General features: G+C 40.3%; 1 protein-coding gene across 2 annotated transcripts; it reads right to left on the bottom strand.

The window, feature by feature from the left end:
• Nucleotides 1-4,601: 4,601 nt before the first annotated feature.
• On the bottom strand, nucleotides 4,602-20,189 carry LOC139392992 (nuclear receptor coactivator 5). 2 transcript variants are annotated; one of them, XM_071141416.1, is made up of 9 exons: nucleotides 19,965-20,189; nucleotides 15,985-16,068; nucleotides 14,229-14,305; nucleotides 14,018-14,138; nucleotides 10,701-10,900; nucleotides 7,454-7,732; nucleotides 7,033-7,194; nucleotides 6,625-6,885; nucleotides 4,602-6,238 (listed from the first exon to the last, which is right to left on the bottom strand). In XM_071141416.1, exons 1-9 carry the CDS (start codon nucleotides 20,015-20,017, stop codon nucleotides 6,201-6,203), a joined length of 1,275 nt encoding a protein of 424 aa, XP_070997517.1. In that variant the 5' UTR covers nucleotides 20,018-20,189; the 3' UTR covers nucleotides 4,602-6,200. The 2 variants fall into 2 exon arrangements, with proteins under 2 accessions (XP_070997517.1, XP_070997439.1); XM_071141338.1 differs by having other exon boundaries at nucleotides 5,782-6,238; nucleotides 15,985-16,071; nucleotides 19,965-20,171.
• Nucleotides 20,190-25,637: the final 5,448 nt, after the last annotated feature.

Genomic DNA, 25,637 nt, shown 5'->3' with positions numbered 1-25,637 from the left:
AATCATGACCTCAGTGATCTTCAGGTCGGAAAGTCAGAGCTCTAGAAAGAGGCCTGAGTTCCCGAGTTGGAATTCCGAGTTGGATGACTGTTCAAAACAATTTTTATCAGTTGGAGCTTATTTTTTCCAGAGTTCCCAGCTATCTTGAACGCACTGAAGTCAGAAGTCTGAGATTCCAAGTTCCCAGTTCTCAGTTGTTATAAACGTAGAAATAATGCTCAGAGGGAGACAGCAGGGTTTGACTTCGAGTCAGGAACAAAAACTCCTCCGTGGTGACACGTGAATGCGTTGTCTGCAGAATTCGGTCAAATGATCAACAGCTCAATCAGCTGTTCGATTTCACTTACTGGCATGTCAACTGAGCAAGGATCCCAGACAAATGGATTGGGAAGTAGGTCCTCAAGTGCTCTTCCAAGTGTTGGAGGTGAGCAGTCATCACTCGTGTGATACTGATACTGTTTTCTGTTAGAAACATGCACTGCCGAGGGAAGGGGGCATTGCTAGCTTTTGAAAGACTCTCTCCAATAAGAACTCTTTCCTTTGAATCCACTGATACGGTCACTCATCTGTATAATGTTTTTGTATTTCCCCTGCATGGTTGCATACAGTTTGTTCAGTTTCCAAAATATGTCTGTTACATAGGCAAGGAGAGACTTTTTCTTTTCATTACACAGAAATTCAACCAAGTAAAAAAATAAAATAATCCATTGTGAATGACAAAAATTCCTCTCTCAATGTGAAAAATCTTTCCAACACTCCCCCTCGAAAACCACCAAGCCTCAATGTGAAATAGAACTTTGCCAAGCTCTGATCCCATATCTCAACATACAGTAGTTTTGCAAACAGGCATGCGCGCAGTGGATGTGATATGGTGTAGTTTACGATCAAAGTTAGGTGCTGCAGTACATCTCCGAGTTCTGTGGTCAGCTCTTTTGCCACCAGTTGTTCTTGGTTTATCCATTATAGCTCAGTGGTTGTATCATACAATGCGTCCATATTGATGAAGGAGACACATTCATAACTAGAGTGCAGAGGCCCATCCATGCAAAAGCCCACCATTTGATCCCATGGAATCGGTTTTTCGTCAATATAGCCACGCAGCACACTGAACACCCCCTGTGCAGTTTCATGCTCGGGAATCACGAGACAAAACAATATGTCCGTGAATAGCATCACCTGACATGTATAGCGAACAAAAGCCAATGCATGGGCATCTCGGCCCTCACAGCTATCGTCCATTTGGAGAGCATAAGCTGGGGAGTTTTGGAGTCGTTCAGTCAGTTTCCTCTTGATTGCTAGCAATAGCATAAACTCTTTGTTTAAGTGTTATCTGACAAAGGTTTTGATGTGAGTTTCTTTGCATCTGCCTCCCCACACATTGTTTTCACCATATCAATTGCGGCCGGTAATATAAACGTCTCTGTAATAGTGTGTAGTTTCATAGCGTAGCCAGCCTGGCCAGCCTAGCCATTCACCTTGGGAATAATTCAAGTGCTGCCTTTTCCCATGATATTAAGGGCGCTCTCTGATTTAACTATATCTTTTAGATTTTAATAATTTTAATTTCGATTTTTAAGGTTAACCACATTACAATGCTATTGAGATACAAATACGATATTATAATTTATATATTTTATTTATTTATGTATTTTTGTATATATTCTCTCCTTCAGGATTTTGGAAAATCTCCCACAACCCCATTTTCGAATCAAGGCGATCCTTAGTTTAGGACCTGCTGATTTAGAACAACATTTGAGATGTGACTTCAATGTGCATTTTACTCAATCACATTTACAATACAGACATCACTGTGTTTGTTCCTTGATTTGAAATGTTGTTTGATTATTGGTAACACGTTTAATGATGACACATTAGGATGTGTCACACAAATCATAGACAACCCAGTTGATGGAAACAGCATACTCACTCACTCATTGACTCACTGACTCACGCCTTATATTCTTTGTGTAGTAGACTAGCTGCCTAGTGAAGCCCCAGAAAGCCCTGTTAAAGACTCCCACATTGTACTGTCACAAGCCTGGAGAGTTCATGTTATATTTATGTTGCCTACAGCGGATTCTCTGTTCTGTTCTGTTCAGCTGAACTCTTGCCAGCTCCGCTACGTCCCCCCTCCACAGACAATGTTACATCTCATTGGTTATGCCCTAGATAAGCTATTTTTATAGGAAATAATTATACATAACTGATTTAAATACTGCAAAGCTTTTGTCTCGTTAGCGTTGTGTGTGGATGATGAGCACAAAGGTGAGAGCATAGAAAACATTTAGCCTCTAGTATCTTTTTAATAAATATGCATGGGAAAATAAACATTTGTTTACCAATATTTAATTTAATGTTTTTGGTCTATTAGGATTCATCCCTCTCCTCTGACTGTGTTAAACTCTAGCCAAATGTGCATAGAGGAATTTGTGTTATACCATTGTTCAGGTTCCCTAGCACAGTTTGGTGGGTTTGCAGGAGTGATTTCAGCTGCTCTACATGAGCAGGCCACTATGGACCAGAGCACAATAATGGTAATGATGATGGGGGGAGATTGGCGGAGGATGGGGGTGGAGACAGGTCCTGGTTGATGGGATAGTCATGCATCCATGTACTGTACATCAATTATGTCATCCATTTATTAAGTAATAACTGTTTTCCTCATCTTTTCCCCCCACCTAGAATATTTAATTAAATCCTTGACTTCTGTGTTAATACACATTCAATGGGATTTCTGCTTCCCATACTGTGTTATGTGTGTTTTTGGCGTATGTTTATCTTATGCAGGGGCCAGGCAGCCAGTGAAAAGGGGAAGAGGAGGGAGTGGCAAGGATGACAGCACTCCAGTGAAAATGATTTTCTGATGAGCTGCAACACTCCCACGACATCAGCTCTCTGTAGGGAGTCGTCTCCTAATTTCCTCCATCCATAATAAAAAGAGCTACATTAAACATTGCCATTAGCGCCAGCAATTTGTTTTATTCTCAACAGAAATAAATGTTATCTGTGGCGGACAAACTTAACCCAATTAAAGCCCATTGTGCAGAGGGGCCTGATGCTGAGGAACGAAGGAACAGCGGCACAGCCAAGCCAACCAAAAACGTAAAGAAAAAAAGAGAGAAAGAGGAGCACGTTTTTGCCAAATACACAGTGGAGAAAAAGAGAAATCTCTTGAAGAATGGATGGAAACACTAAATACATGGCCTTTTATCTCTCTTTACTGCGTCAGAGTGGGTGACTAATATCATGCATACACTACATACCACATATACACAAATACATGCAGACTTATAGCACGTTTCCCCTCAATATTAAATACCATTAAATGAAATGTACCATACAAAACTGTGCTCAATCAGAATCTAGAGGCTTTCTCATAGGCATTTAGTCACATTTAAATGAGAAGGGGGATTTCATCTAGACACAAAGCCACCTACCCCAAATCACTCAACCCCACCCATAGATACCCACACATTGGAGTGTTAATTGTTGTGATAACACCTTCCAATAACGGGTCTAATTATCAACATGTTTGGCTGTTAGAGTGCTTACCTGGCACTCATCTGTGGCGATGGGGGGGGTCAGAGCTGGAGGATCCTAATGAAGATCTCATTCTCAGCAGCACACACAGGCCCAGTTTGGGGTTAAGGTAATTTAGAAACAAGTCCCATTAAGAGCCAACTGCAGATCAGATCCTGTGAATTCTGACACAGTGGTGCCAGGAATAGTCATAGTGATACATTTTGATTGATATCCAATTGTGAAGCTAACGCAGAAGTAGAAAGTAAACGTATAAGGCTTTACGGGAGGGCGGTGTTGCTGTGCATCTAAGTTTTCTCAACGTGATTACTTACTGTACATAGGCTACATGTGCAAAGACATGGGTAAGAAGTTCTCGGTATGTGTGCAAAAAGATTGACAGATCAACCGTTTGAATACAATCTGTCTGTCTGATTATCCATGTTTCAGTCTAGCCATTCAACTGATTTATAGGATGTTGTTTTTCCCTTCTCCCACAAAGCTCCAATCAACATTTCTCAGCTGGTGAAATGAAGCATAAACAGTTCTCCATTACTTTGAGAGTCGATGGATTCTTCACAGCTGCAGCCGAGGGCCTGTGATCAGGAGTTGGGAGACAAAAACAACTGGAGAACATGCCTGACCACACACGTCCACCCACTCACAGTGACTGTATGCCACACTCACTCCTAAACAGAACACTACATCACAATCACCTAACACAACCACATACTAACACAACTTAACCATGATCGAATTAATTGGATTTGTTCCGACATTTCAAAACAGAAATAATTGTGTACCGTTTGACATTTTTCTGCATTGTTAGGAGTTAGTAACATAAGCATTTGGCTGCACCCACTAAGTCTGCTATACTGTGTACACGACCAATCAATTTGATTTGATGTGTGCATCCTGTAAGACACACACTGCCAAAGGACAAAACAAACGGGATCGATATTTGATTTTCACTTTGCAAGCATTGTACAATCGACAATGTACTGGAAATACATATACTGTCTGATTCTTAGCCGACAATGTCTTTCTTTCTCAGCATTGTTGTAGGATATCAGCCATTTCTCTGAAAATAGTTATTTATTTCAAACTTTGAATAGAGCCACCACTACTGTTATTAGACATCTATTGCGTATGCCCACATAGAAAACTCAATGGTGTACACTTTGACATGAAGCGCAATATGAAATGGATGAAAATTGAATTCAAGAGAAATTGATTTCATTTTCAAAAAGTCTGACACCTTTATCTGTCTCAGAACACTTTCAGTAACAAGATTATTTCCTTTAATCTTAATAATCAATTCAGTGAGGTGCTTCGTTCGCTTAAACTGACACAGAATAAGTAATTACTAAGGAAACAATCTCATGCAAAACAACATTACAGGCTTGTGGCAAAAACAATGAAAACATAACTGGGACTTCTGATTCAAATAAATTGATTGTAGCCTTTCAATGTCAGAGAAGACTAAACACATTTGATATTGGCGATGCAGTGGTTTCAAAGATAATGATAGTTGAATGGATCTATAGCACCATCTAGTGATAAGTACTACAAATTGTATGAAGTTACATCAGACCACTGCCAAGGTTGGCTTAGATACACACAGTATCTCATGTTTTATATAGTACTGTGTATGTAAAAAAAAACATCTCCACAATAACTTCTTAATTTTCATGGGTACATTATACTGAGGGTTCCCAATAGGAAACAGCTGCCAGAAACTGTTTAGTCACACCTTTTATACTGTCCTAAACACTGAGTGATGGTTGGTGCTACATTTTTTATTTGATCATGGGAGATAACACAGAAAAAGGAATTAACATTAAGTTCTCTAAAACAGCATTCATTTCTCTCAGACCGCCAACTTAAAAAGCTACAATGGAATGTTTTATTCTAATAAAACACCTGTAGAAAATATTTTAAAATAGAGCCTAAGAAACGGAGTTCTGTTCTTGTTAACTAGCTAATTTTACTCCAGTATCATTACCAATTTACTTTAAATAAATATTGAAGTCGATAACCACATGCTCAGACCTACTCCTGAACATATCACCTTCATATTTATCACGAGATTAAAATGTCATTATATTTGTCACATGCGCCAAATACAACAGGTGCAGACTTTACCATGAATTTCTTACTATGTTCTTAAGTTGATCGCATACTGGTATCATATCCTCCTAGGAAAAATCCAAAGACAGACCATTGAGTGTGATGAGATGATCGCAAAAGATATGAGATTGATTTGCCTTTAATCTATTGTTTATTATAATATTTGATAGCCAATTTTCAGATAAAAACTAATAACAGATAAATGAAAAAAAAACAAAGAATTTGAGAATGCAATAAAAAAAAAAGTCATTTGTTCTGACTTGGCTCCTGAACATCGTTGTGGGTCAACTCAAACACTCATAAAAATTGAGCTCTGAACTCCCAAATAGTCAAATAAAACCAACATTCCATTTCAGCTTGCTAAACTATGGATGCAGATACTATCTATACAGGGCTCTGAGATGAGGAGTGGTAGTGTGGGGTCCTGAGAGAGCAGCAGCAGGGCACTGAGCTGAAGGAGATCCCACTCCTCAGGCCAGTATGACAGTGTTTCCTGATCAGCGCTAATGCTTTCTGCTGTCTGTCCATGGTGGTCTAGAGGTGTTCTTCTCTCAGCGCCTGGGTGTGTTAGGGTGTGGAGGCAGACCACCTGATCAGACAGGAGACAGGAACATGATTGGATTAAATGTACAATAGTTGTGGATATTGACATTTTATAGAAATGCTACTGTTGTATTGTACTGTAATGTGTTGCTGACCCCTGCCTAAGACGACAAGAGGGAAAACTCTAGAACAAACGTTGGCCGTGCAGTCAACAATGTGCTTGGTGTTGAAGAACAGTGACAATTCAACATGTAGAAGCATTGGGAAATTAAAATAAAATAATGTCTGATGTTTTGTGGTCCGAGGCGATAGGACTGCCACCCGCTGCTTTTAAGTACACTCTGATGCTCTGGTCCAAGGCTCTTAGTGAGCCTAACCTAAGATGACACGTGAAGGGCATGAAATAGTAGAACAGTAAAGCATGTGACTAACTTGGACAGGGGAGCAGCCCAGGCTGGGGTCCCATGTGAAGGCTCTTCAGTGATGGTGGGGCTCCTCTGGGGCCGTGTGGGGGCATGGGGCCACTCTGTGGAAGACCACGGGCTGAAGGGGGCCCTCGGGGGGGAGGGGGCCCATGGTGGTGTGGGGGTCCTCGAGGTAGTGGACCGTGGGGGCCATGAGTGGGACGATGAGGTAGCCCCTGTCCCTGGTGCATGGACAGCAGTGGAGGGGGCTTGGTCTTGGGGTATGAGCCTAAGAAAACAGATCAGAGACTCAACACTTACATATACAAGCATAGCCATAACAAGTGACTCATGAGTGATTGATTTTAACATTCCCATCTGATATCGATCCCATCTGCCCTGCAGAACATTTCTATTTTCGTGAATGGTAACTCACCTGGAGTCATGAGGGGGGTGACAGGGTGCTCTCCCATCCCAGGGGGTGGCTCTCTGCCATGAGGGCCTGAGGGGGTGGGTAGCAGCGGTGGAGGTTTACCTAAACCAGGAGGCAACATCTTCTTCCTCTCAGGCCGGGGGCCATCACCAGTCTCAGACGTGGCTGGGAAAGAGAAAACATTAGAACAACCCTTTATAGGAGTGTATAACATCCTAAAAATAGACAAATTATAACTCAGCATTGTCACTTTAGTATCTAAGAATGCTGTATTTCCATTAACAAATTGCAATGTATGGTGTAGTTAGAGACAACGAACAATCACATAAATTCTTAGAAAAAAAAGGAGATTTCATTTGCTGTCCTAAATAAAACGCTTGTACTGTGCATAAAGACTATGGACACTATGGTTGTGTGGCTGCACCTTGCAGATGGTCCTGGCGATTGCGAAGATACTCCGCAATGGTGCTCAGCTCCTCGGGGTACAGGTGAACTCCCTCGGCCAGGAAGAAGAGCAGCTGGCGGGTGTCAGAGGGCACAGCATGCCTCTCCACTTTCTCTCTCTCCAGGTAGTCATCCACCAGCTCGGCCGCCCGCGCCCCTGTTGCTGCAGGGTCCTTCTGCTGCATCCGCTCCCCAAGCCCACGGCCATATTCCGCCATCACAAAGTCCATGGCATGGTCCTTGGGCATGTTGCGGTGGACTAGTAGAGGGGTTTGAAGGTTAAAAGTTAAGACATTACATAAGTTAATCATACAGGAGGTCTTGCTCTGATATGTCCCACTTCTTTCAGACAAGTTTATTTTGATATGGGGTTTTACTTTGGGGTTGAGTGAAAATGCAATGCCATTTGTGTTCAAAACAGTTCATATTGCATTAATATGTAATAATCAGTAATAAATTAACACATTTTAAACAATGTTTTTAATACATATACTTTGAATACTGGTATTATATATTTGATAAGGTGAATGTTACTTTGATGTACAGCAAATATGTATTTTTTGGTATGTTTTATGCATAAAAGTTGAAAAAGGTTAGTATTTATGCACAAATGGGTAACTAACTACACAGTATTATTTCACTATACAGATTTTGCATGACATGCAGTATCGCTTCAAGGATAACATTGTATGTGGATTAAGGAAAGGCATCTTTGAGGATCATTTGAGAGTTGAGGATTATGTACTTCAGTTCCAGAGAACATTTTTTATATTATATAGGTCCATAACCACACATGTGCTGAACAGGAAAAAGTTAATATTAAATAACAGTACAATAACGATTTTACTTATTAAATAGTATTTGTTGATAATATTTAAAGAAATACAAGCATATGGCCTGTTCATGATTTAGCTGTTATGATTTAGATACTACCATTATTGATATAAATGCCTTAGGCTATATAATTTACATGATGTATCCACCTAGTACATGTCTAGGATAGGTCAAATTAAAGTAATACATCATTGAGACAAAAACATTTTTTGAACATCATTTGAAGCTGTAAAAGTTGCTTGTTCACTGGTAAGTGGACGGTCTGGCCACCCTCAATGTACACAAACAGCTTCTTCCTGTTGAAAGAAATCAAAATGATTTAAGTGATAATGTCTGAGAAGCCGTGGTTTGGAGGATATATCGGCATGGGTATTAAGCCTGATATAAAATGCTGCATAGTACACCTTTAAGAAACTATTCAATAGTAGTTTAAAAAGACATGAAAATGTTAAAAATATATATATATATATAAATAATACAATGTAATTTTTTTTGTCATCTGCTAGTTTGACATTTCCTGAGGATTTATATCAAGCAATTAATACTTTTTCTAGTGTGACTGATACGTGCATTCAGTACCAGTCAAAAGTTGACACACCTACTCATTCAAGTGGTTCTTTATTTTTACTATTTTCTACATTGTATAATAATAGTAAAGACATCAAAACTATGAAACACCGCATATGGAATCATATAGTATCCAACAAAGTGTTAAACAAATCTAAATATATTTTATATTTGAGATTCTTCAAAGTAGCCATCCTTTGCCTTGATGAAAGCTTTGCACTCTTGACATTCTCTCAATCAGCTTCACCTGGAATGCTTTTCCAACAGTCTTGAAGGAGTTCCCACATATGCTGAGCACTTGTTGGCTGCTTTTCCTTCACTCTGCGGTCCAACTAATCCCAAACCATCTCAATTGGGTTGAGGTTGGGTGATTGTGGAGGCCAGGTCATCTGATGCAGCACTCCATCGCTCTCCTTCTGGTTATATAGCCATTACACAACCTGGAGGTGTGATGGGTCAACATCCTATTGAAAAACAAATCAAATCAGTCCCACTAAGCCAAAACCAGATGGGATGGTGTATCGCTGCAGAATGCTGTGGTAGCCATGCTGGTTGAGTGTGCCTTGAATTCTAAATAAATCACATACCGTGTCACCAGCAAAGCACCGCCACATCATCACACCTCCTCCACGCTTCAAGGTGGGAACCACACATGCAGATATCATCCGTTCACCTACTCTGCATCTCAAAGACACGGCGGTTGGAACCAAAAATTTCACATTTGGACTCATCAGACCAAAGGACAAATTTCCACCGGGCTAATGTCCACTGCTCTTGTTTCTTGGCCCAAGCAAGTCTCTTCTCCTTATTGGTGTCCTTTAGTAGTGGTTTCTTTGCAGCAATTCGATCATGAAGGCCTGATTCACGCAATCTCCTCTGAACAGTTGATGCTGAGATGTGTCGGTTACTTGAACTCTGTGAAGCATTTATTTGGGCTGCAATTTCTGAGGCTGGTAACTAATGAACTTATCCTCTGCAACAGAGGTAACTCTGGGTCTTCCTTTCCTGTGGCGGTCTTCATGAGAGTTTCATCATAGCGCTTGATGGTTTTTGCGACTGCACGCGAAGAAACTTTAAAAGTTCTTGAAATATTCTGGTTTGACTGACCTTCATATCTTCAAGTAATGACAGACTGTCGTTTCTCTTTGCTTATTGGAGCTGTTCTTGCCATAATATGGACGTGGTGTTTTACCAAATAGGACTATCTTCTGTATGCCACCCCTACCTTGTCACAACACAACTGATTGGCTCAAACGCATTAAGGAGGAAAGAAATTCCATAAATTAACAAGGCACACCTGTTCATTGAAATTAATTCCCGGTGACTACCTTATGAAGCTGGTTGATAGAATTCCAAGCGTGTGCAAAGCTGTCAAGGCAAAGGGTGGCTACTTTGAAGAATCTCAAATATATTTTGATTTGTTTCCCACTTTTTTGGTTACTACATTATTCCATATTTTTTTTTCATAGTGGTCTTCACTATTATTATACAATGTAGAAAATAGTAAAAATTAACAAAAACCCTTGAATGAGTAAGTGTGTCCAAACTTTTGACAGGTACTGTATATATGTCAGTATTATTTCAAACCTAAATTAATATTAAGTTTAATGTGAGAGGCTCTGATGAGTGGGTCAAATGTGAACTGCTGAGTACTCAACTACAGAATTAAACTAAAATCACCATAGGCCTAATATTATATATCACCCTTAAATTATCTAAATTAAAATAGGTTTTATCAGGAGTGAGAGACTTGGTATTGTTGCTCTTTTAGAGATACATTTTTAATTGTTTAGTTAGAAGGGGCCAGGTGACTGTGGGGGACTTACTTTTGAGGGATTCTGAAAATATGATTACTGTGCACGAGGACAGAGCTACGTTAGTCTGTTCGACGAGAATACATAAGGGGGAACCGTCGGAGCGGACATCTTGTAGGGCCCGGGTCAGGCCCGACTCCGCCTGCAGGTAAATCATTTCCACCGAGAGGCCACGGTCCTGCAAACAGTGGCCTATAGATTTGGGGTAATCCCTTTGAAAGAAGAGAAGAAAGCTGGTTATTGACTTCTGCACACAAACGAGGGGTGCGCAGGCATGTCGTGTGAGAGGAGAGCAGCACCGCTGTGCTGTGGCAGCATGTCCAGGCCTGGCTTCAATCAACCACAAAGACACCTCAACTGAATCACAACTCCTATCAAGGTGTAGTTAAGTGACCAGTGAAGAGCAGGATAACCTGGTATATCCATTAGGCTTGGGCGGTATACCGTATACTGGGGGTATTTGGAAAAAACCATGCAATATCAATACATTTGAATATTTGTAGGTACTTTTTTTGTTTGTTAATACCTGCAGTCAACTTGTACAATACTTTAGGAGATAAAGCAGAATGCGTTCATCATTTCACCTGTCACATTATGAAGCTTACCATACTTCCCCAGAAAAGTTGATCCAGTCATGTGTTTGTTTGTAAATAGCACAATGGGAGCTAGTGAGTCCATAGCTTTCTATATCGGTGAGTCTCTGTAGCGCAGCACACGAGGTGAAGTTACACTTCTATGCAATTCACTAGTAAATGTTTGCCATCAGATATCTTATAAAAAGCTTTCTGTCAGTAGTCAGAGCTCTGGATGAGTTCTGTACAGTTGCTGTTTTTCCCCTGTGCTTCCTAATAGCTTTTCTCCTGCGTTCTTCTCCCCTGTGCTCCGTGTACACATGCTGCTCTCCCTTCAGAAAAGCATGTATCACAACTTTGTTCATTTGAACAATGTATCTCATTCACTTTTGCTTGTAAATGTCAACACTCACCCGAAATTGACATTCTGTAGCTATGAGCTATGCTTGTATAACTGTGCTGGATTTGCAATTAGTTTGTTCATTTTTCGCTCGTTAGCATATACTAAAAGCGTCTTATGTGATTTCGCTATTAGTTTGTGCAAATTTGTAGTAGTCTGGTAACAGAGGCCCAATGGGCTTCTCTTGTGATTTTTAGCACCCCCTTGTGTGCTATGCCGGTAATACCGTAAATCACGGGATGAGAGAAGGGAAGGTATGGCAATATGAAAATCTGGATACCGCCCAAGCCTAATATCCATAGGCCTAATATTATAAAAATGTATGTGATAAGGTGATTCAATCCAGCCTGCTGTGAGTTATTTCTGTTGATGTGCATTTTGTATTTAAATATGCTTATGAACATAAATAAATCTACAGTATTGAAAGAGCATGAACAGTATTGACCAGTGACAATCTTCATTGAACCTACAGTCACTACTGTGTGTGTGTAACATACAATATGTTGAGGAAGGTGGGACAGTGATGTCTCAAAGCCCACAACAGGTACACATCATAACACTTGTGATGAATGTTTAAAACGCTGCTTCAGTAAAAACACTGCTGTCAATTAACACGGCACTTATTAAATTTCTCCACAAAACAGCATCTTTTGGCACCAGTTTTTAGTTTGTAGGTCTTTTCTTCTCAGAGAAAGTATCAGCAATACGTTTAGGCAGGGATGAGCATTTCAAAAGACGCAAGTTGAATGTGTCGTGTCCACAAGGGTCAAGATGAGCGTGAGTTAACAGTATAAAGATGGAAGTTGCATAGGTCATCCGGGTTTACATTATATAACACTGAGAAAACATAACTTTATAGCACACTATGAAGAAAAGGGAAAAAGATCAGCCGATAGTGTTATTATTACTACACAGGGCATTTTTTGGTAGGCTATATTCAAATGTATCATTGTTACATTTTATGTGAGTGTTGCAATAACACTTTTGAGCAGGGAATTGAATAGGTTTGCTAGGGGTAGACATGGCAAGTGTTTTATGGGGAGCATACAATCATTTAAAAATGGCAGCAATTCCATCCTGTTACTACTATTTACAGGTGTAAGTAGCTACCAAAGCAGTGCTAAAGCAGGCTACTTACAGTATGAAATTAAAACAAGTTAGCCTTTCATTGTAACAGAACTTATATTTTAAAAGGCAGAGTGAACCCATGGAGGTCAATGGACCTTCAGTCTCTTCGATTGCTGCAAGAACTGGACAACTTCTACATTTTCTTCAGAGATGGATATAAAAAGCTTCATTCCGTTTCATGAGTTTGGATGGCTAACTCATCTATCCCATTTCATGAAATATATGAACGGGTGAAAAGTAGAGTTAAATACGCATGTATTACATAACATGTATTACGTGACACATTCCAGAAAAGTGTGTACAATATTCACTGTCAGACCGATGATGATCAGATTAAGAATTGAGAGTGCACTTTGAACACAACAAAAAGTGATGTTCTCCAAGATGTTTTTAGTTTTCATAACACATTGTGTTATGTTTCTGTTGATTGTTCTGTAGTGTCTGTGGTGAATGTCTGGATTCATGTTTTTGATGGTTATGTCAAGAATCAACCAAATATGTATCTTCAACAAATCAAGTTGGCATATTATGGTATATCGAACAATCCCTAATAGAGTTAGTCAAGTTTAATTAACTGGGCGCAATTTGAACGAAAATCTGGCTTCACAGGAGATGTTGATATGGTGAATCTCCTTTAAGCCGAGGATGGTGCAATTTATATTCTTTTAAGCAGAGAGAGTTTGAATTTCTGCATGTGAAGAAACTCATTTATAAGTGATTGCAAGGAAAACAAAAACTACTAAAGGTCTTAGGGGGGGGCGACTTATTCATAAAACAGGGGGGCAGTTTTCTACAAGTAGATTTAAAAAAAAATGTTCAGCCAACCTGGAGAGACAGACATGAGTAGTATGGAAGTTTATGCAAGTGTGTAAGAAACAAACAAAAAAAGAACAGTAGTAGCATTTGGCCCGTTTAGATAAGCTAAAACAATAGTTTTACATTTACCTTTCATAATTTTCATAATTGACTTCAGTTGAGTTTTTCCAGGTTGTTGCCATTCATACATAGTTCTTCTTTGCAATTACAGTTAAATTCCCACACAAGTCATCCCCAAAAGGTGTATGGGTATTTTAATTCCTTTTCAGACACAACCACCACAGTTGCTGAATTCTCCATCCTCACTCCTGGAGAAACACATGCACCTCCCCTTACAAGGGCATAGAAAATATTGCCGAAAGGAAAATCTAAAACGCATAAATACCCTATTTTCTTAAAGGTGAGCTACTCACGTGCTCTGGTTGCTCACAGACAGAACCACACAGTCGGCAGGTGTCTTCTCCTGGAGTTGCTTATAGAACCGCTGGTAGAGGGCGCTACGTTTGTCAGCTGCACTGTAAACTTTGGGAGAAGCTGAGAAGGGAGAGAAGACATTTTCTAAACAGGTTGTTGGCAAATAAATGTATTTAGTTGACAGACCACATAATAGAAATGTGATCTTACCATTTTGTTGATGTTGATATCCTTCATAGTCCATGTTGTTACCGGAGTAGTCATGCTGTTGGTCTAACTCCTCGTAACTGAAAGTAACACAGACATTCATGCATGAAGTGGCTTTCACAATGGCAAAGACATATGCACCATATTAGTACAGACCTACTGTATGACTTCAGAGATTAACATGTCATGCTGTGCTCTTTCAGTAAAAATAGCTCCCCCGTAAAACAAAAACCTCACTAGGCTTTGTAGCATTTGTTCACCCCTTTCTCCACCCTACACACAGGTGTGCCTACTTTATTCTTCAGATGGAGCGGACATCATAACAAGTATTTGGCATTAGCAGATTATGGTACATATTCACAAACCATTTGATTGCATGTTTTGACACGCCACCTCACCACACAGCATCATGACCTTCAAACTAGCCTTTTTAGAATACTAGAGTGAAATACTTACACACTAACATGCAGGCTCAGCATTCCCGAACTGTCCCATTAAAATTCAGAATGTTGAAACAAACTTCATTTCAACTTACTTTACCGGTTGTCTGCCGATTTTGTCCCCATGTCGGAGGTAAATTGGATACAAAATATCCACAGGGAACTGTTATCAACCAGACCTTCAGTACGCTGGTCTGTATAGTTTGTATTTCCGTTTTTTATTTTCAATAATGATGCAATTCGCAAATGACAAACACTTGCACAATATGGCCAATATTGCTAGAAAAGTGCTTTGGTCAACGACATTCGGATATTGTTTAGATATTGTGCATCACATACAATGCGTCAACAGATTGAAAATACAAGTGACAGAAACTACCGGCAATGTAGGGTAAACAACACTTTCCTGTGGATACCCTAACTCCACCTACCGCCAGACGGACCAGCAGCATGCACAACCAGTAATGGAAGTGTAAATATTATTTATTCAACATTCTGCTTGTAGAGACTATTGTGTCTTAATATATATATATTTTTTTACAGAGACTTGTTTCAGACTGATATCCGCGGTACTAGCCAACTACACTCCACAATTTATGATGGAGTTGAGCGGCAACTAGTGTGGGTGGACTGGAGCTCCGACATCAGACAAAACAAAGTAAATAAAAATAAAATAGCCTGCATTTACACGTCCTGTAGAGTTGAGTTTAGTCCACTACCCTCAAAACCTGCCATGAACATTTATCAACAGTCAATCAAGGAATGTTGGCAGACTATCTAGCTAACTTAGGGTGTGTTCGTAAATTCACTCTGGCTATCTAATCTGATTTCAGAGCAGTCTCGTCTAAGTCTGTCAGAGCGCAGATTAACTAATCAATTCACGAACGCACAACACCCGTCGAATATAACCAGTGTCAGTAAAAGTCAGAAACAAAAAGGAAATAAATTGTTGTTAGCAGCACAGTTAGTCACCAACGCTCTAGTTAACATGAAAACAGCCTAACCAGCTTGGCTAGGGCGAGTAAAATGGTCAGGGTGAGATGTTCTCTCATTTGTGTCTGAACATAGCTAGCAAGCTAGACAACTTTAGCCAGTTAGCTTGGGTGCTTGACTGCCGTTGTGAGGTCAGAAAACTCTGATCAACCCTACTCCCCCGTCAGAGCGTTGAGTGTGCACTGGGAACACTCCGAGAGTGAAACACTCAATTTACAAACAGAGAATCTGACAACATTCTGAATTTACAAAACGCCCAGAGCGTACTCTAGCACTCCAGAGTAAAATTTACAAAGCCACCCTTTGTTAGCTGCAATGTTAACTACCTCTCAGAATCCTTGTGGTCGTCGGTCCGGTCTTCTCTCACGGGGTATGGTGCTGGTCTTCGAAAAGGCCGAAGAGGTTTAACACTGCTGAAGGAGATTTACAGTTAGCCAGCTATTAGCATCACAGCCATAAGTACGTGAGCGGAGCAAGGAATGGAGATTGACCCATTTGACTGGAGCGCAGAGCGAGTTTCCCCCCCAAAGGCTGGAGCGTCGGACTTCGCCTCTCCAGTACTGTTCACTTCACAAGCTCAGGGCATGCCTGGCCCAGAATGCATTTGTAGGCCACTTGTGTGCCGTTACAGCCCCTTGCTTTAGCTACTGTCATGGAGTTCTCTAAATATATTCATAAAGAAACAGGTGCAACACAGGTGCAAAATCAAGGTGACTTAGAAAGATGAGGAGGACCAAGAGTGGGAGTGCGGTGATGCAGTGTCACCAACTAAAGAATCATTGTGGAATCTGAAAAGACATATCCCGAAAGCATGATGTGAACTATGTGCACATGCTAACATGAAAAAAAAGGTGGGTAGCTGGCTGCATCATTGTAGCAAAGTATTTATAAATAAAAAATGTGATCTCTTTAAAGTTTAGCTCATTTTCATTCTATTATCTATACAATAGGCAATCATTGATTTTAGACCCAATAGGCCTAACATATTACCTCTTTCAATGAGCTTTGCATTTTGATAGGGCCATTTTGCCAACAAAAAAAAAACTTCAGGCCTAGCTATATATATATATATATATATATATATATATATATATTATTTTTTTTAAAATTAAAAATAAATAAATAAAAACTCTCCATCCCTGCCCAGCTAGAGTGGCCTGAAGGGTGTTTAGCATCCCCAGTGGCTCTACAAGCGCAAAGAGAGTATTCTCCGCTGCCTGCTCACCAGGCACCATTGCATGAGCCTGAAGCCATAGACGCTGGCCAAACTCGTGTTTCTAAAAGTGAATTCAAAGGCACTGTAGACAGCCTAGTTAGGCATTTTTCATTAGAATTCTCTTTAATTCTACTTATACAACGGTGGGTCTAATCCTGAATGCTGATGGGTTAAAACTGCATTTCAGCCGGTGTCTATTCCACAAGTAACCACCAGCTAAATCTGACATAAAAATTCCTATTTACTCTGTTCCATTTGACTGTGCAATCCACTGTCTCATCAGCCCAGCAATTTATAAACTTGATCTCCACTATATAAAACATCTAGACATTGTCACATTTCTTTAGACTAACATTTAGTTTAACAGCAGAGATTTATATAAATCTTGCTGTGTCTCTGTCCCATGTGTACCGAGTAGGGATGCACGATATATCGGTGAACATATCGGAATCGGCCGAAATTAGCAAAAAAATGGCAACATTGGTATCGGGCGATGTCTATAACACCCCGATGTCAAAGCTGACGTGCATACCTATATAACGTACATGACGTATTGACACCATGGAAAATGTTGCACTATACGTGCAACACAGCATTCCTAAACTAGCCCATAATGTCTGCTGTGTGGATATAGCAGTCATTTGAAAGAGTAACAAAAAGGCTAAATCCATTAAAGCCAAGATAATGGAATTCATTTCCCTTGACAATCAACCGCTCTCTGTCGTTGGCTTTCGCCAACTGGTCGAGCACTGGTACACACTACCAAGTGGGCTACTTTTCAGATGTTGCCCTACCGGAGTTACACAGTAATGGTGTCACTGCCATTAGCTTCACGACATACATACTATGGAACATTGTCTGGGTCTTTGCGTGTCAAAAAAGATACAGTAGCACTGTCAAAGCTGTACAAAAAAAAGTATGCAAAGATGTAAACACCGGCCACGAACGACGTGTTTACAATACTGCGTCAATAATAAAGCATAATTTGTTCAACCACAACTTCTGGGGTAGCTAGCTTTAGCTTGGTACCTAGCTAGCACCAATACAACCTGACAGAAAACAATGACCAGTAGAACCTGCAGTCATTTTCATTATTCTTAGCAACGATTTAGGAATCCTTGTGAGTAAGTATTAGCTCGGTTGCCACTTGTTGTTCGCCTATTGAAATTGAACTTCAGTTTATGAAAATAAATAGCTAGTCAGCAACTTAACCCTGATGCCCAAAGCTAACATTATAATCAGCCAGCTAGCTTCATCTGGCTAGTGAGGCTCGATGTACCAGTTTACGTGTTGTGAAAATAGCCACAATAAGGATTAGGCACAATAGTGGAATTTGCGGTTTGCCTTCAAAATAAAAGTACCTCTTTGAAAGTGATGCAGAAGGTTACAATTGGTGGAATCATACCATATTTAGACTAGATAATGTTAAAGAAGGTTGGAATGTGAAGCAATGAAATAGGGTATTAGTCTACTAGGTGACACACACAGAACACAACTGTGAAGAGTTTACGTAAATATTAGCGTTGTAGTTCTTATCGTGGGACATCACACCCCAGTCAACCTATTGTGTCTATTGACATTCATTTTGCACTGTACAGTTTTACCTAAGAGTTGAGGATCAATGAAATGGGGTATCAGTCTACTCAACACCCAATATATTTTTCCCCAACGTCCTTAGAGTTATCAGACTCAAAAACATCCACGCAGTATTGGTTTTCCTCGGGAATAGTGTTCAATACACATAGATTGATAATAAATGTGGCTCAATTCACAGATGTTTCAGAGTCCCGCAATAAGAGCTACGACACTAATGTTCTCTGGGTGTCACGGAGTAGACTGATACCTATGGATTGTGGATCAATGACATGGGGTAAGACTGTACAGTGAAATAAGTATGCCCCAATGCAATTCTAAAGTGTAATACATCCAGGGTGATTTCAACAGATTTTTTGTCAAATTAACAAATGATTGTCTTTTGTTGATTTTATAACATTCCAAACTTGTTTAGCATGGCTTATTCAATTATGGCATAATTCTACCATTTGTATTAATTTGCATCACTGTCAATGACATACGTATATTTTGAAGGCTAACTGCAAAGACCACTATTGTGGCTAATACTTATTGTGGCTAGCTTCTAAGAAGTGTCTTATAATTTAGGGTTATTTTAGATGATGACACCTAGCTATATTGTTAGCTAGCTAACTACTACTGAAACAGATTATGTTTTGCTATCTTTTTGGGGAAGGACATTGTTTGCATCCATGAGCTAGATAGCTTATATATATAAAAAACATGTTTTAATGGCCAGCATTGTAGGTGCGGGCGAGACAACTTTACCAGCATCATAACATTCATATCGACGAATCGTTATAACATATGAAACACCAATAACTACATAAAAAAATGATGAACGCGTTAAATGATTATGTGATCGTAATGTTCCTGCCAGTCTAATGTGTCGGACTCGCAAATGAAACAAAATAGTTAAATAGGCTAATATAGCCTACATTCATTTTCGTTCCTTCTTAGGCTACCTGTCCGGCTATACTGTTTAACAAAACATGTACAGTAACAAGACTATTTGAAATGATCAACGCTTCTAAAGTCACCCTTTCATGTTTATTAAAATACATTCATTGAAATCATATGGGTTGGTTTCAATACTTCAAAACCGAATGGTAGGTCCATGTAGCCACACAAATAGATGGGGGTTGGTTAAATTGTGATTTAAAATTTAAGAGCGAATTTGGCGCGGCAATATTCCCCCCCCCTGTGCAAGAGCAGTTTTTAGCAGTGTCGCTGGAGAGTACGTGGAGTGCCGTAGGAAAACGATTTCCGACCGCTCAACTCTGCTCACATACTCTGAACATCTAACGTTAGCCATTCCTTTGTGGATAGCTGCGTTAGCTAGCTAAGCTAAAAACGTTACACACACACCCACCCACAATACAATAGTTATCCGGTTAATTGGCTAGCTAGTTAGGCTCCAGATATGACTTCTGCTATAGGTAGTTTCATATCTAGCTAGTTAGCTAGCTAATCAGGCAAGAATGAGGCTGATTCAAGCTACGCTAGCTAGCCACTTACCCTCCATTTGGGTTGGGTTGAGGCCGTCTGCCGCCTGGTGCCCACGACGACATTGCACTTTCGTCAAGTGGGAATACCTCTAAATAAAACGTGGAAAATAATAAGTATTTGGCCAAACAGACGAATGATGGCTTGCTAGCTAACAGTGCGCCCTAACGTAGGTTAAATAACCAGGCCGTATTTGAAAGGATCAAAACCGCAATGTATCATGTGGTACATTCGGACTGATCTACAAATAATAATGAATCGTTATTTACGACGCAAAGTGATTTATAAATCAGTCAATGGGCAGTCGTGTTGATGCTCTCGAACACAGCCACAGGCTTCTTCTTTAAATTTGAATTGGCAGATCGCAACCAACTGAAAGCTGCATACATCGCCACCTACTGCACAGGAGTGTGAGACCGGTCACGGCCTCGCAAGTCATCATGCCCTGTGTTTCCCGTCTACTGATCTGGAGTGTGAATTCTTTACACTTTGTGACACAAAAAGGGAATAAAAAATGACTGGAAAAGGGCTCCTGTGCTCTCAAGTGGTCTAAGGCACTGCATCTCAGTGCAAGAGGTGTCACTACAGTCCCTGGTTCGAATCCAGGCTGTATCACATCTGGCTGTGATTGGGAGTCTCATAGGGCAGCGCACAATTGGCCCAGCGTCGTCTGGGTTTGGCCGGGGTAGACTGTCATTGTAAATAAGAATTTGTTCTTAACTGACTTGCCTAGTTAAATAAAGGTTAAATAAAAAACACACCTATATATATGTATATATTGAAAAAGGGAAGAAACATTGCCCTACCAACTAACATACACCCATTACCTCACCACTATTCCACTACTTGGTCCTATCGGATCCTCAACCTGCCATTCTCTCCTTGGACACTTCTGATCTCCAGCACTATGCACCATGGATACCCCTACAGTTAACACACAACTTTTCCCACTGATACTACACATTCCTCTGTCTCATGCGCTCCTGCACAATTCTCACATCTAGGAATTTCCCTCCTACACACTATTGCAACATGACCATAAGCTTGGCACCTAAAATACCGTAATGGGTTTGGGACAAAAGCTCTCACAGGATAACTGACACATCATAACTTGACTTTGTCGGATAAAGACTCTGCATCCAAACTCAGCAGGACAGACAGCATCTTCTCTGCTTCACCACGCTCTCCACCGAGTCTGTGTCGCACCAAATGGCGGGCGTCACAGACACTGGGAATCTTAAAAGAAACAGTCAGAGAGGAATAGGCAAAGCAAGATGACTGGGCCCAACATCTTCTCCAGTAGGTGTTGCTTTTCATGTTTTTCACTCACCAAGCGAGGAGTTTTTGACATTATCGATTATAGTCTTCTGATAGAAAAACATATATATTATGGCCTTACACCCTCCGCTATATTGTGGATAAGGAGTTACCGGTTTAACAGAACACAGAAGGTGTACTTTCATAGAAGCCTCTCCAACATAATCCAGGTAGAATCAGGAATTCTCCAGGGCAGCTATCTAGGCCCCATCATTTTTTCAATCTTTACTTATGGCATGCCACTGGCCTTGTGTAAAGCCAGAGTGGCTATATAAGAGGATGACTCAAAACTATACATGTCAGCTACTACAGCGAGTGAAATCACTGCAACGCTTAAGAGGTTTTAAACTACTATCACACAGCTCGGACACCCATGCATACCAAATAAGACATGCCACCAAAGGTTTCTTCACAATCCCCAAGTCAAGAACAGACTATGGGAGGCCCACAGTACTACATAGAGCTATGGCTACATGGAACTCTATTCCACATCAGGGATAAAAATACACCCTATGGAACAGCGAGGACTGTGAAGAGACACATACAAGCAGAGACACACATGCACATGATAAGACACGCAATCTACACACACGTGCACATGGATGTTGTATTGTAAATATGTGGTGGTGGCCTGAGGGAATGCACTGAATGTGTTGGGCAAGGTGTTATGAAATGTAATGTCATATAGTATTTTAAACTGTATGTAACTGTCTTATGTTGCTGGACCCCAGGAAGAGCAGCAGCTCAGGGTTCCATAATAAAAACAAATGAGAGTGTTGAATTTGGTTAACAAAAAATAAAATGGCTCATGATTAGGTCGCACAGTCATGGGGCATTTATCTATGCATCAATCTATCTATTCATCCATCCATCCATCCATCCATCCATCCATCCATCCATCCATCCAGATATGGTTATAATAACCATCATATCAAAGTAAACTTGGAGTCATGCGAAGACATGTTGTGTGGTCCTCCCACTATGACCGGTCAGGAAAGTATGCAGTTTATTAGACTACAGACAAAATAAATCATGATGAACATCACAGGGTGGTGAAAGTGCATAGTGATGTGCTTGATGCTCCTTTCCAATAAATGTCTAAGGTCTTATTCTGGTGACATGATAATCAATGGCAGGTCAATGGCGTAGAAGCTTCTTGGGACTACCAGCCATCTCCTGAGGAAGTTGTTAATGTTCTTCTCGAGAGCCTCCATGGTTGAAAGCTTAACCTCATAGGCAAATAGTGGCAAGTTGAGTCATCAAGAAGTTGATGTCATCTAAAGGTTGACTTGCAAGAGCATCTCCTTCACACTCTCTTTCTCGTTGAGGCTCCTCTCTGACAGTGGGGATGGTCTCCTCTCTGATCTTAATAGATCGTTACCGTTCCTGGACATGCCTCTTTTTCAGTTCTAGGTTTCTGGATTTTGTAGGCTTGAACACCATTCTGGCCCAATTGGTGAGCTCTACCAGATCTTTCGGAATCCATTTGCTTCCTGGAACTGACTTTTCTGCTCTGATTGGAGCCTGCTGGATGCCGCTTGCCAGTACTACACCCCTTCTTAGCATCTCTGCTGATTTGACAAGGAGTTTCATCACTGCAGAAAACAGAGTAACTGAGATGCACCCTGTGACATTGTCTACCTCCAGCCTTTGCCATGTGGTGGTGAAGTCTCCACTTATGAAGCGCATCTTTAAGATGTCAAAGTAGCACTGGAGGAGCTTCTGCAATCTCACAAGAACATGGTGGGTTTGGGTGTGGCTTCCACCAGATTGTGGGGTATGGTTACGTAGGCATTGGTTAGGTCTAGCCACAGGACTGCCAGATCTCCTTGCTTACGTGTGCTCAAGGCAGCCGGACACTCCTGGAACTCCACCCTTTTGTACTGAGGTGTCAATGTAGTTATTGTCCAACATGAATGTTGTCAGCCTCTTTGCAAGAATTCCAAAGAAGATTTTATCTTCCACATTGAGGAGTGAGATGGTTTGGAATTGCTTGATGTTTGTGGAGTTTTCTTCTTTTGGAATGAAACACCCCTCAGCATCTGGCCATCTTTCTGCAAGATAATCTTTTCTCCAAGCCACTTTCAGCAGCCTCCAGAGTCTCCTCTTGAGCCTCTCACAGTATTTTAACACCTTGTACGGAATACCATTAGGCCCGGGCACTGATCTTCCTCTGGCCTTCTTGAGAAAGTAATTTACCTCCTGCCAGATGGGTTACGACACCTCAAAGGGGATGGTGGGCTCATCTGGTTTGATGAGTTTTGCCATCTCCTCTAGCTCGTCCTCACATCTGGGGTCGCTGTGGACTCCACAAATGTGCTCCTCCACCTCTTTCTTTATTGCTTTCAGTTCTCCTGATCTTTTGTCACCCCAGGAGTTTTGAGAGATATTGGGAGGATCTTTGTGAAATCAATGCTCTCCTTCATCTGCCTCCTTCTGTCCATGCCATGATACTCAGCTCGGCACAAGCTTTTCATGTGCAAGTAACAAGGTCTTAATATCAGGTATCCTTCAACGCTGGTTTCTCATCCTCCCTTGCTTTGTAAAAAGCCTTCTTCTGCCTCCGCAGGTCACCACTTAGGGTGGTTATCTCCTTCAGATGTCTGTTTTCTGAATAGTTTTTCATCTTAAATATATTTTGATGTATTTTTCATTTTACCTGTGCTGTTGATTTGCATTTGTGTCTGGTTACAATAAAATCAAATAAAAATAAACATTTTTTTCTCTTCTGTTCGTTGACACCTCTCGGAGCTCCGAGAGCTTCTTGTGCACGTCCTCTGTCTGTGTGAGGCGCACACCCATTTTTTCATCCTTTTATCAATTTATTATTTTGTTTATTAATTCATCAGATCTTAGTTGTTGTTTGAATTGGAAAGGCCGGTGTGGTTTTGATGGTATTATTCTGATGTTTCTTTAGCCTCTCTCTTGGGTAAAAGAGGGTTCAACCAGTTAATTTGGGTACCCCTGCTCTGGTGGCTAAGATTTAGCCCAGGTAGTGGCACAATATATTTCTACCTGACTTTGCCAGTGTACTGTAAACTCTGAAGGGAAGAGTACAATATCTGTAGGCTATGGGGGTAGGCTTTGTTTCACGGACTAGACCTACCCGTAGCCCATTTCCCAAGGCCAAATCCTGATTTAGGATTTTTTTATTTGATTCTGATTTCTTTGGAGAAATTCATGACACAGCGGTTGCATTAAGGAGAGGTATATCTATAATTCCATGTGTATAACTTGTATTATCATCTACATGTATGATGAGTATTTATGTTGAAACGATGTGGCTATGCAAAATCACTTGATGTTTTTGGAACTAGTGAATCTAATGCGCCAATGTAGACTCTGATTTTTTAATATATTTATGAACTTTATCAAACAAAACATGCATGTATTGTGTAACATGAATTCCTATGAGTGTCATCTGATGAAGATAATTCAAGGTTAGTGATTAATTTTCTTTTTCTTTTTGTGAATGCCATATTTTGCTGGAAAATGGCTGTGCTTATTGTGGTTTGGTGGAGACCTAACATAATCGTTTGTAGAGCTTTCGCTGAAAAGCCTATTTGAAATCGGACACTTTGGTGGGATTAACAACGAGAATAGCTTTAAAATGATATAAGACACATGTATGTTTTAGGAATTGTAATTATGAGATTTCTGTGGTTTGAATTTGGCGCCCTCTATTTTCACTGGTAGTTGTCATATCGATCCCGTTACCGGGATTGCAGCCATAACAAGTTTTAAGAACAAATTCTTATTTACAATGACGGGTCAGGTGGCAAAAATGCTGGAGATTCAAATCAAATTTATATTTGATTTGTCACATGCGCCAAATACAGCAGGTTACATACTTACATGCCCTTAACCAACAAGATTTAAGAAGTTAAGAAAAATAAATGGTTAAGTAAAAATTAGATAAAAAAATTAAAATAGAAAATAAAAAAAATAATTAAACAGCAGCAGAAAAATAACAATCTAGGCTAAAAACAGGGGTACCGGTATAGAGTCAGCGTGCGGGGGCACCGGTTAGTCGATGGTAATTGAGGTAATATGTACATGTAGGTAGAGAACCTGTTAAGGATGCTGCGAATTTTCGCAGCTTTTTGTTAAAAATCGCGCAACATTTCAAAGTCCTGCTACTCATGCCAGGAATATAGTATATGCATATGATAAGTATGTGTGTATAGAAAACACTCTGAAGTCTCTAAAACTGGTAAAATCGTGTCTGTGGCTATAACAGAGTGTGTTTAGGAGTAAAAATCAGGAGTAAAAACTGTTCACCAAAAACACACAAAAAAAATTAATCCGCCAGTCTTTGAATTGTCTAAGGCGAAAGAAAATAGATCCGCACATTTATCCTTGGTGGGA

Source organism: Oncorhynchus clarkii, chromosome 1 (genome assembly GCF_045791955.1).
Source record: "Oncorhynchus clarkii lewisi isolate Uvic-CL-2024 chromosome 1, UVic_Ocla_1.0, whole genome shotgun sequence".
Lineage (NCBI taxonomy): Eukaryota > Metazoa > Chordata > Actinopteri > Salmoniformes > Salmonidae > Oncorhynchus > Oncorhynchus clarkii.
This window is presented reverse-complemented; position numbering and strand designations above follow the sequence as displayed.

Coding starts and splice junctions, on each gene's coding strand:
- LOC139392992 (XM_071141338.1), bottom strand. CDS start 20,017: ATGTCGTCGTGGGCACCAGGCGGCAGACGGCCTCAACCCAACCCAAAT. Junction 6,886..7,032: donor CACCCCCCTCATGACTCCAG/GTGAGTTACCAT, acceptor CTGTTTTCTTAG/GCTCATACCCCAAGACCAAG. Junction 6,239..6,624: donor TGGGCTGCTCCCCTGTCCAA/GTTAGTCACATG, acceptor CTGTCTGATCAG/GTGGTCTGCCTCCACACCCT.